The sequence below is a fragment of the Lonchura striata genome, chromosome 4 (genome assembly GCF_046129695.1).
Source record: "Lonchura striata isolate bLonStr1 chromosome 4, bLonStr1.mat, whole genome shotgun sequence".
Taxonomy (NCBI): Eukaryota; Metazoa; Chordata; class Aves; order Passeriformes; family Estrildidae; genus Lonchura; species Lonchura striata.
This window is the reverse complement of record NC_134606.1, coordinates 41,136,529-41,149,239: the sequence shown is the minus strand read 5'-3', so window position 1 is coordinate 41,149,239 and position 12,711 is coordinate 41,136,529. Positions and strand designations below refer to the sequence as shown.

The window sequence follows — 12,711 nt, the reverse complement described above, 5'->3', positions numbered from 1 at the left end:
TGCAATGAAATTTGAAACAATTATTCAAATGAATGGTTTCATTTTGGCTTTGTCCTTTTTTTTAAATTTTAATTCATAATTTCAAGCAGTATTTTGAGGTTTAAACATACTTTAGTGTTTTTCAGTGTTTTAAGATGCTCCCTGCATCTCTCAGTTTGCTTAGATTACTAATCTTTCCCTTTTTAACACAAGCTGTACAGATTCATCTTTAGGATTTGAAATAGTTTATATGTACTGCTGGACTGTAGTTGTCTGTGATTTTAAAATAAATATCCATTACATGACATACAAAACTCAATATCAGTCTTTCTTAAAGAGACTTGGCAAACCAGAAATTATATAAGAGAATAATTCAATTTATCCTTTTGGAAGCCTGCCATTTTCTGCCTTTGCTGATGACCAGTCTTGTGTAGTGCTGTATGCCATTACCATTTTCACTGATGAAGATGAATTGCTAAACACTGACCAATCTTAATTTAATATTATACCTACAGACTGTGAGACAGATTAATTCTTTGTGCTCTCCTTCTATGTTTATGGGTATAACTAGTATTATTTCTCATGAGAGTTATACCTGAAGCTCCCTTTACATACCACATCAGAATTTGTCTCAAAGAAATGACTCCTGATGTTTGGTTGGTTTCAGGAGAGGGGAATGTGCAAAAATGTCACTTCACTCATAAGAAAGTCTAATTTTTTTCCCTGTAATAGTATCTGGTATCCCTAAAACTGCTCTCTAGAATAATGTAGAATTCTCTGGTAGGAATTCAAATATGATAAGTCTCATTCTTGTACTATTAAAATTGTACTTTTTGTATAACAGGAATTAATTTCCAGCAGTAATTTTCATGTTTCTCTACTACATTAGCTCATCCCTAAAAAGAAAATCTGTCAAGTAAAATCTTCACTGGTTTTACAGTATATTGTAGGCAGCAGTTGCATCTGTACAAACATTACAGCTTCCTATCAGGAACTTGCCAAATGTATGAAATGGAAGGAAACTTCTCTGCACTGCTTGTAGGTGTTAGCATTGAGCCTGCTTATCTATATGGAAAAATATATCTCAGCACATCTTTCATAATCAGGGATGTGACTGTAGGCAGCAGAAATAATAAATCCATTACCATCACTGCAGAACATGGGAATTCTGCCATAGACTTCAGTGAGGTCTAGGTTTAAATACCGTTCTGCTCAAGTGCTGGGAACAAAAGCTGTTCAATAGCTGTTGTTTAAGCAGCTGATCCTTTAATAAGGCTGATCCTTTTTCTAATAAGTGGCTGATCCTTTTGCTGTAATTGGATCACTCCTCTCCTAGAAGATCTCTTTCCTACTCTGTGGAATTCCAACAGTGGCTCAGTGAAAACAGCAAAGTCCAGTTCTGAAGATTGGGCCAAAGCCAAAATTTGCTCTTAAAAGGCTTTACCTGATGCCTCGCAGTGATGCAAATGGAAATTTCATGCAATAATAATTGATTTGGCCCACATATATCTTAGTTTCTGATTTCTACCTACTTGTGACAGGTCAAACAACTTACAGGAGACCTTAAATAAGTGATCGCACAAATCATGTTGTAGAAGCTTGTTAATTCCTGAAGCTTTGTCAGTCATATCTTCTGTTTTCTCCTATGCTGCACTAGGCTTATCAACGTTGCAAGCTGTGCTGGATTCTGCTGCTGAAAAGAAATGGCAAGTGACTGCTATCAATGTAGGAAATATTAACAATGAGAGAAAAGATGAAACATACCGTTCACTGTTTCAAGATCTAGAGGTAAAAAAGGAAAGGCGGGTGATTTTGGACTGTGAACGCGATAAAGTCAACGACATTGTCGATCAGGTTTGCTATTCTCCTTTCTTCAGTGACAGCAGTTAGCAGTATTCTAAAAGTAACTGTAATGAGTTCATTTGTTTTGATGGTACTTTTGTGATTGTTATGAATCATTTGGCAGTGACAAGTTTGTATTGAGGACTGCATACGTGCCAGGGAGAAAGTGAATGTACAAATCCTATAATCCCTCCCTTCGCTCAAAGGCAAAATAATTCTATCTGGATGATCCTGTATAGTTTTCTATCCTGGTTATTTAAAGTAAAAACAGTAATTTACAAAATACCTTGTTCAGACTATTTTACAGTCCCAGTAGTATACTATATTATACATAGTTGATACACTATTATATCTGGTCCAGTATAAGTAGTTATGTCTAAGTATTAGTTCTTTTTACACCTAGAAGGTATTTTCTCCCTCTGATGCATTTTCTGAGAACCTTTTATGTCTAGGGAAGACTGTATCACAGTTTCTCTTTCTCATTTAATGCCCTTCAAAATTTGTGTTTTGAAGCTCTTTGTCATTTGTACTTTCCTTGCTTGTCTCTTCATTTTGTGTCACTCTTAAAGTGTGTTAACCAAAACTGGATGCTGTTTTTCATAGCTAATGCCTCCTGAGCTTTAAAAAGAACAGCAAAAATCTCTTCTCTCCATGCAAATTATTTGCCAAAATATCTTTTAAAAACAATGTTATTTTTAGCAACATTATCATGGTACTCTGCTTCAAATTACTGCATTACTTTGAAATCTACCACTTCAGTCCTAGAGTCTAGGAAGTTCTTACTGGCTCTTCCTATTTTTCATGCATGCAGAGCACAATGGAAAATTGTAAGGATAGTTCCCTGTTGGCTTGAGCTTCATCATGTGAGACTGTGTAGCATCAGTAGGGATGTATCATCAGAGTATGGATGTATTTGTTTGAAGGTTTTTTGAAGGGCTTGTTATTTTGGTCTTTGTTTTGAAGGTCGTTATATTTTGAAGAGGCTCAGACAATGAGTAGTGTCCTTAATGGAGTACATTGTGTTTGTGTGTTTTATTTGGAATTCATATCCACAAGCTCTTTTTCTAATTTTCAGGATAAATTTGAATTTGATCCTGTTCTCAAGAGCATTTGATGTCCGAGAGTGTGATCTCTCTATCACCTGCAATATTTCAAAATCATATTTTCTGACTTATCAATGTCAAGAAATGTACAATCTTATGAAACTTTGGCTGGCTGTAATTTTATTTAGTTTCACCTTTTAGCCACTTCTTCTAGACAAGAGCCATCTTTACCCTTCAGTTACCACTCATTTTTACAGTCTTTGTTTCATAATAGACCTATTTTCATCTTTGTCTGCTTCTTACTTTGATTGCAGTTCTAGGATATTTTTCTTGCCCTAGTTAACACTTTGATGGATTATGCCTTTTTTAGACCCTGAGAGTTTCTCAGCTTATCCCCACAGACTTGTGCTATTCCTCAAACACACAGCTGGCTAAGGTTTTGTTTCTGCTGTTTTGATTTGTAAATCACTAAAGAATCCTAGATAACTGAATCAGCCTCACAGGTCAGTTAATATAACTCTAGCTAGTTGTTCTCCTCTAAGTAGTTTATTGCTATGCTGGAATGTGTTCTCTAAAACTGTTTGCAGCAATTCCAAATGGGTTTAGTTTTGTAATTCTCTTCACAAGATAGCCTAGTTATTTCTGCACTTTGGTCTGGTTTTTAAGTTCATTATCCTTACACTCAGTAACTTCCCTTCCTTATATTTAAAGGTAAACCCACTTTCTATTTCTCAAGCAGCCTAAAAGAAAGTCTAACTAACTAATTCTCTAATAATTTTCTCCATCCCTTAAAATTAAATGCAGAACAATAAATTTCTTGGTCTGTATCCCTTGAGTGTGTTCTTCTGATTTTCTTTTCTAATAGCAGTGTACTTTAGATCCTGCTTTGCTACCAGATATATTTTTTGAAAAATTATTTTAATTCCTGCCCTGAAAAAAGCCCTCGGAAATTTCCTTAATTTCATGAGGATGCCTGAAGTAGACACATCATATCAGTATCCCTTTTTCTATGTATTTTTACTGTAAGAAATGCAGCAGGCTTTCTGTTAATCAGGTTTTCCTTTAATATATCAGTACTATTTGCATTGCTCAATACATAAAGGAACAACTTCTTCAATTCCTTCCTTGCTTTCTATTGTTGAACAAATGTTTCATTTTAGTCCTATGATTTATCCTGCAAATATTTTAAACTGCAGTGACAGTCTCAGGTGCACCCAGTTACCCAGTTACGCTTTGTAGGCCTTGGATCTTTGTATAGGCGCAAAATGTATTTGCAAAGTCGCTTCATCATTCTTGGTTTTTTGTCTCGTGTTACAGTTTCTCTTCAGATTTCAACAATTCATCTAAGTTGAAAAATATTTCAGTTCCCCAGCTCTCCTCAGACTAGTTTATATTCCTCTTCTCTGATCTGGCGAGTCTGTGTTACTATGCTCTTCATTATATGGCTTCTGTCTCTTCTCAGGCAGCTTCCTTTGCAGAATCTCATTTCAGCCTGATAGTACCCTTTGGGCAACTGTAATTACTGCCACTACTTGTCTATCCCTGCTAGAGAAGGTCCTCCGAACTGCTGAATAGCTTTTGTGTGTGCACAGCTCCTTCATCATGGCTTTTGATACTACCACTGAATTTTCTTAGTTTTAACTGGCAGCATCCTTAGTGTTCATATGGCAAGTTATAGCAAGCTGAGTTAATGAAAGAGTACACAGTGGCACCTAGAGCAGAGTTACTGAGCATTGTTCCAAAGGCTTGCAGCTACTGGTTGTCTTCTCAGACCAATGATAGCAAAACATTTCATACAGAAGAGCTAATCTATTTGGTCTAACTGAGATTTCTTTGGAAGCAGCAGCTATGTAAGAAATACACCTGAAAATAGTTATTAAACCTCTTAAAAAGTAGTTAGTTTTAAGTAGTCTAATCCAAGTAATTGTTTTGGGATACTTAAATTCATATATATATATTGACCTCAAAAGAGAAACAATTTAATTACTTCCATGGTCTGTGTAATGTGATCCCTCTCAGTCTCAAACTCTAGTAATGTAAACTCAGTGTTAAAGCTGCTTTTAGTTATATTTCTGTAACTTCATTAAACCAAGTATTTGGAACGTTGTCCACTAGTACCCTGATACAAGTTTCAGGGTACCTAATATGAATATTTTAGTTATATGTTAAGTGAGGAAATGAATGAGTCATTCTCGTAATTTAAGTTCATTGTTCTCAATGTTCAAAAGATGGAATAAACCTCTAGACTCTTCTTGTCTTACACATCCTTCCTCTGAAGAAGTGCTTACCTTCAAAATGCGAACTTCCCCATGCAGACACAGTCTTAATTAGGCTTATTTGGGAGAAGAATCCATGCTACAGGTCTGCCAGCAGAGACTGTTGAGAAACCACCAGCTGGCTTTGAGGGAGATTATGAAGAAGACTTAGGGCAATAAACAATTTGAACTTTACAAGGTTTCCTCATAATTCATTAATGTCAGTGGGCAGAATCTAGCAGGAGTCTGTGAGACACAGTGTTTCTAGCACGTGATGCCTGCTCTCTCCTGGCTCGTTGTGCCTTAGTACACACCACAGTAATTAGCATTCAGCTCCTGTGTCTGGAGGGACTCTCCCTCTTGGGACTTGGACTTAAATGTGACTAACTTCTACCAGCAAAGAGTGTGTTGTGTGGTGTATTAGGTAAAATAAAAGATAAAGCATTGCACTAACTCAGTATTGTATACCATAAAGCTCTTAACTAGCTTTTACATCATACTGCATTTTGTACCTTTCAAGTCTTTGTGTGTATATCAGGTGAACATTCTCCATTATGGGGGTATTTCTTCTTTTTTACAGGTCATCACAATTGGTAAACATGTTAAAGGATACCACTATATCATTGCAAATCTGGTAAGCATTCTTAATGTTTAAAATACCTGTATTGCTCATTTGACTGTTTGTGGAAGCACATCAACTATTATTTTGTTATGAATACATCTCAGAAAACAGGAAAAAAACCTAGATGCCTTTATCCTTGCAAAAATAATGCATGTGTTGAGATTATATTTGTTTATTGGCTGAGTTTTTTCAGGCTTTAAATGCCTCTTATATTCCCATCAACGGGAATGAAGGTTGCTCAGCATCTTCAATAGAACTTCTCATTTTTTACATACTTTAGAAAAAGAGGGTATGTAAAGAGGGTATCTTTATCATAGGATGATAGATTAATTCAGCAAAGTGATGATTTCTCTCTCACAACTTTTAAACTATTTTAGAATCACATTTCTCATGTTTCATTCTGCTAGACTAGCGAGTCTCAGATTTCCATGTTTCATCCCTCATGTTGGCTGGGTGATCAGTCTGAATTCATGTTTTCTTGAACTTTGGTGATCAGACTGTATAGCTAATAGTGTTCCTGCAGGGAAAGTTCAGGAAACTCACTAAATTCTGTCAAAGTAATTTTTTTGAAATTGTGTCTATAGGTGACAGGCCATTTCACTGATATTAAAGTCTATAAACACTTGCTGAAGCTAAGGGAACTAATCCAGGTTTCTTTTGTAATCAACAAAGCAAATTCTGCATGCTCAAATCTCAGTTATCCTGTTCGTTTATTCTTGAGCTGTGATAGTGTTTGATACAAATTCCAGCAGGGCCCAGAGTGCCCCAATTGACACTGTCTTCCACAGTGCTTTGAGGAGCCTGAGGAAACAGAAGGAGCATGGTGTGTCTTTGGCACTTGAGGCATAACCCCTGTCTCCTCCCAGCCTTTGATGGAAACACTTCTCCCTCCAGGCAGGCAGTGCTCTGAAGAGTCATGTGGGTGCCACAGTGTAAAGAAGCCTTTTGCTTTAAAGGCCTCTTTAAAAGCTGAACACTGGGGTTTCATTCTTATAACTTAGTAACTAATTTTTGGATAAAAAAGTTGAGGTGCTGATATTCATAAAGCAGGCATAAAAGTCTTAACAATATGTAAGAAATTATCTGTTAGACATCTGTGGTTTGCATTGCAAATGTTATATAAACAGTATTTTCTACCTTAAGGGAAATTTTAGAAAATGTGCCCAGTGGATTTCATTATGTTTACTGGTTGCTATTTTAGCTATTGCTTTAAATTTGTAACAGTAAATCCATAATACCTAAAAACTACTGAATCTTATGTTTTAAAGCTGTTTAATATCATGTATAAAGTGTTTATAGAAGTGATTTTAAAAACTTGGTTTTCTCTGTCAGAAGGAAAACTTCTTTAGCATTTGAACAATATCTTCACTGAGTCCACCTGCTTTCTTCTTTTTGAACTATAGTAATATTCTCCTTCAGTCTGATCAATCATTAAAGAAATTTATCTATTTTGAAAATTAAAAATGCTGATAGATGGAGGTTTGAATATACAATGAATGTTCCTGCTCAACTGTCAAGTTACATGATCCGTGTAGAAGTGTCTGTATTAGCAGACAACAATATGTGAGGATCATTAATACACAATAATTAGAGAGCATCTAGTGTATTATAGCAATTGTAGCAACTTATGTTAATGTGATTTGAATTTGCTGCTTCTTTTTGTATTCACTCACAACATCCATTTATAATGAAGTGTCTGACATCATTACGTCATGTAAATGCATTTGTATGGTTATTTGGTTGAGGTTAAATCACAGAAAACAGAACCCAAGGACTTTTTGTAAGAATGAGAAGTAGCTCTTTATGTCGGAGGGAGGAGGCAGTGGAGATGGTAAGTCCTTCTACATGCTTTAGAGTTCCTAAAAAAGAGGATACAGCTGTGGCTGTAAGTATTCCTGCCTAAAACTTGCTTGCCTGTTACTCATTTGTGGTGTTCCCTTTCTCACTTAAGTGGTCCCCTTGAAATTAAAAGGATGTTTAGGATGGCAAGTACAGGTCCTCTCAGCCCTTGCTCTCTACAAAAATGCTTGTCTAGTGGGCAGCAAGAAGCATTGCTGGCTGATGGAGCTGATGACTTAATCCTGGCAGCCCAGGATTTAAGTTGGATCCAGTTTGAGGAAAATGTTGGCTTACTGCTCTGCAGTAGAGGTCATATGGAAACTCTTTCTTTTTATACACTATTTAGAGAACTGTTAAAATAACAGACAATTTTTTCTGTGCTCAGGGATTTACTGATGGAGATTTGTCAAAAATCCAGTTTGGAGGAGCTAATGTCTCAGGATTTCAGATAGTTGACTATGATGATCCTGTGGTGTCAAAATTTATACAGCGTTGGTCAACACTGGAGGAGAAAGAATATCCTGGTGCACACACTAGTACAATAAAGGTATGTCTTATGTTTGTTTTAACTGCACTAGAAGTACAGGAAGTTAAGGGTTTTGAATAGAAATGCAAGAGACAGAGAAAGCCCTTGAAAATCAATAGTCCCAATACAATTTTATATTTCTCTGGGGTACTTTTAACATTCTCTGTCATAGAACTGATTGACCAAAGATGCTACACTCTTAAAAATTAAGACAAAATGTTCAAGACAATTTTTTTCTTGTGTCACTGTAAATCTGTGCCTGGCAGCTTGCTAGGTAATTGGTTTAGATATGATATATTGATGATAGATTAACTAGATCTACTGACTTTTTTTGATTTTTCTTTTTCTCTGTTTTAAAATGTTTCTCTATATTTTGAAATATTTAAAGACAAATATTATGCTTCCAGGGAGCACATATTACTTTTATGATGTAACATAATAACCCAAAGAAATGTTTAGACAGTTTCTTTGAGACAGATGCCTATTTTCTACAAAGACTTAAAAAATTAAGTTCTGTGCCTGACATACAGGATTGTGGTCTGATTTCAGGCCTGCATGATACACAGTGTAACACTGGGCAGGTGGTTTTGCTTTTTTATCTCAGCTTTACTTCTGGATAAGACTAGGGTAATAGTACCTTCTCACTTTCTCTATCACGAGGATCAATTAGTGGCTGCAAGATATGAAAAAGAGTAATTCAATTTTAATGTTAGATAATTTTTAGATAATACAATCAGAAATTTTAATAAGAACATATTCTTAAATAGCTCTAAAAGATAAAAAAATAAGTTGCAAATGTTCTATCCATATCTTTTTTTATGCTATAGTTTGAATATGAAGCCTATATAATTAAATAGATAAAAAGTTCAGCATGGAAGGAAGAACCATTTTTTTCAAACGCCTAGTAGAAAAGTCCTTTAAAACACACAACCTTATTTTTAATTTTAAAAATAACAGATTTCTTTTTTTATGAGGCCAAGTTTGGTAATAATTTAGTCGAAGTGATTTTTTATGTGGTTATTTTTGTAGTTTAAAATCTTTATGACAGATGTAGTGAATCTCATACATAAAGTTTGAAACAGTAAACTGGAGTCTGTGTCAGGTCTTTAGGTACATTTGTATTACAGATGTGTAGTATATGTAATCTGTATTTCTCTTATTTAGGAAAACGGGAAGGGATGTGGCTGTGGAGAATTAACAGAATCCTTTTGTCACTCTGATTCTTGAGTGCCCAAATCTATCTACATATTCATGTTGCAGAATTACAGTCTGAAAATAATAATAGAGAAATACATAAAACATATGACTATAGTGAAGAACTCAAACTGAAACCAAAATGCAGTTTTTATCAGTGATGGAAAAATAAATGGGTGAGACACACAAGGTCTCTGGTGTTATGTTGGAGGGAAATTGCATGTGTGTTAGATAACATGAAGTAGCTGCAATGTTGTATTAAAGCACTAAAATCTCTAACTCTGTCATGGGTATTCCCTTAATTTCCCCCATGATAAATCCTTTCAATTCTAGTAGAAATTGAAAGAGTTGAAGGAGGGTATATGCAATATCTTCTGATTTTGTTATGGATAGGAAAAGTAAAGTATCTTGAATTTCATTAATTTAGAACACTTTTTAAATTAGTTTAAAAGGCCGACCTCTCTTCCTTTTTATATTGTTTGCTCAAGACGTATATAGGACTGCACTGATACTCACTTAAGAAATTGAGACCTATGTTAGATTATCAGATAACTTATAAATGCTAGAGGTATTGATGGTGAGGAAAGTGTGGATGTATATTGCATTATTTGGTGACATTGATTGTATCAGTGACTGTATTTTTTTGTGTAGCTTTCTATCTCTTGCTCTTATACACAAATTACTTGTCATTTTTGCTTGTCTTTACAGGTAGGGTTAGAGATATGTCACATTTCATTCCCACCTTTGTGGGAGCTAGAGGCAGGGCAGAATCGTAGAAATCATGGAAGCAGGGCCAGAAAGGTCACTGAGCAATCAGTCACCTGTCTGTCCTGCTTGCCTGAAGTCAGAATCAGATAAAGCTGTGCAGTTCCTCTGAGTAGTGATTTCACAGCTTCTCCAAGCATTTATTTCAGCACTTAAATGATCTTTGTTTTGGCTTTTGTCTAATTTTAATCAGCCTTTATATCACCTAATCCATTACTCCTTTATATGTTTCTAATGGCTGTGAGAGGCTTCTGCTTTTTCATTATCCTCCTGTATTTGAAAATGGCTGCCACCCTTTCTGCCTTGATTTCCCTGCAAAACAAAATAATCCCTTTTTCTTATGAATTTTCTGCTCTCAGATCCTGTTTGTCATTTTGCTCTGGAACCTTTCTATTTGGTACCTTTTTGAAAAGCCAGACTGGCTACTGCAACACATCTGAGTGCTATGATGAGGAAATGGAAATAATGGCTTCATGTGTCTCAGAGACAGTAGTCATTTCAGGGGGTTCTTTTGTATTAGTTTCTTTTTACTTTTTTTTTTTCCTCTCCTTACCACCAGGACACTAGTGAGATGTATTTCATGTGGGATACATACTAACAGCCAAATCTTCTGCATTGCTCTCTTGCGCTGCTGCTAATTTAGATGGACTCATACCATATCTGTCCACTTAAACATTACTTTTAAGTACAGGCTTTTTTCATCAACTTGTGCTGAATTGCATTTCTTACCTGTCCTTTGTGAGTATTTCATTCCTTCTTATATTGTTATTCTAGCTGTGTTGCCCTCTGCTTCTGTATAAACATCTAGATTACTGAGCAGGTTAATGCACTGCTCTCCTACTTGTCCCTTAAGTGATCTTACAAATAACTTTTCTCCCCTTTTAATTTTGAGGTAGTTGTCTAAATTGCCAGTGCTGATAAATGAACTTTTGCTCCCAGTCCCGTGGAATCCAGGAAACTCTTGCTGCAGATTCTGTATGAAACAGATAGGAAGGCTGACAAGAGCCCTGCATCATCAGTATAGAAATGATAGGTGGTTACATGCCCCTAACAGGTAATATTATCTATGGGATTGTAAGTGTTCTATCATTGCAGACAAAAGCATTGCAACTCTGTTGTATTATCTTCCTTTTGTAATCCAAAAGCAAGTGTGCATTCATTTTACATTACAAAATGCAAGTCAATGGACTGTGACTGAGCTGATAAGACATACCACAGCATCCAAGTACAGTCCTGAAAATAAAGACACCCTTTCTAAGTAAAAGTGTATTTCAAAGGAACATGCTCTTCAAGAAAGAAGAGCATTGCTAAAAGCCTCTTCCACAGATGCCCAGAAGAGAGTCTGTCTCAAATTGCTTTAAAAATGTAACTTTACAATTTATAAAATATTAATTATAAAAAGTTGCTGTCTTAGGACATAGATGAGAAAAAACACTGATCTCATTTGTTGCTGCACTGTACCTGTACTGATAAAAGCATGCTTTATAGATTAAATAGATTAAGCAGAGTGCTTAAAACTAGTGTTTTGCAGACTTTTTTACAGAATATTTTTGCATCTTTCACAATTAATGCTGGTTCAGGGTTTACTTCAAATTAAATTTAAAACATTTCTCTTGTAACCAAGGGTGTTACCAGTCTATGATGCAGTTCTAGAAGAGCTAATGTGTAGATCTTGAAACATAGAGTTGAGCATCCTGGCTAATTTTTTGTCAAGTTGCAAAAAAAAAAAAAGAAAATGTTTCATTTTAAAAAGGCCTAATAATAACAAGTTGAAATTTTCTTTTGATTCAGTACTGTGTGTTTACAAATATGCCGGGCTTTTTGAGCCTTAATGTTGTTCTAGGCTGTTACATTTAAGGCAAGCTTCTTGATCTTGTGGTAGGACACTGAAGGACAGCACATGCATTCATGTCCAACTGCTCCAATTTGCTAATCTGATTAAGCCATACTCTCAAGGCGCAGCCTTTGGTCTATTTGCCAAAAGAAGCTCAACCTGTATCTCTTGAAGGCAAGTGAGACATGAGTTATATTGCCTTTGTGTGGCAGGGTTTTGGTAGAAGGGGACCATGGGTTTTTGAGAAGCTGCTGGAACTTTCCCCCATGTCCAGTGAAGTCAATACCAGATGGCCCCAAGACTGACCCTCTGCTGGCAAGGCCAAGCTCGTCAGTGAAGGTGGTGCTGCCTCTGAAAACACATCCAAGAAGAGGACAAAGCTGCTGCACAACAGCAGCCAGAGGGAGGAATGACAATATATGAAACAGCCCTGCAGAAGTGCAGAAAGAAGGACAGGGGGTGGACCAGGTCCCAGAGAAGAAATTTCCTTGCAGAGGAAGAGTGTGAGGCGTCCACCCTGTGAAGAGGAAGCAGTGGCAGAGATGGGTGCTGAATAGACTACAACCCCCTTCCATGTCCCCCTGTGCCACTGTGGGAACAAAGTGTAAAGAATTTGTGAGTGAAGTTGAGCCCAGGAAGAAGAGAGAAATGGGTTGAGATGTTTGGAGATTTACTTTTTATTTTCTCATTATCCTACTTTGGTTTGATCGGTAATTAAAATTTTTCCAGATTAATCTGTTCTTCTTATTATGGTTATTGCTGAGTGATCTCTCCCTGCCCTTGTCCCAACCCATGACCCTTTCATTAAATTT

The 12,711-nt window shown here is 36.1% G+C and overlaps 1 protein-coding gene across 5 annotated transcripts in view; it reads left to right on the top strand.

The window, feature by feature from the left end:
* GRIA2 (glutamate ionotropic receptor AMPA type subunit 2) overlaps nt 1-12,711 on the top strand; it is an 88,088-nt gene that overhangs the window by 43,079 nt on the left and 32,298 nt on the right. For all 5 annotated transcript variants that reach the window (XR_002466274.2, XM_021539579.2, XM_021539576.2 and 2 more), the window contains exons 4-6: nt 1,637-1,833; nt 5,700-5,753; nt 7,966-8,127. Coding sequence is in view for 4 of the 5 variants with exons in the window: in XM_021539579.2 (XP_021395254.1) it covers nt 1,637-1,833; nt 5,700-5,753; nt 7,966-8,127 (413 nt within the window). In the remaining variant the exon portion in view is untranslated. The remainder of the gene's footprint in view (nt 1-1,636; nt 1,834-5,699; nt 5,754-7,965; nt 8,128-12,711) is intronic.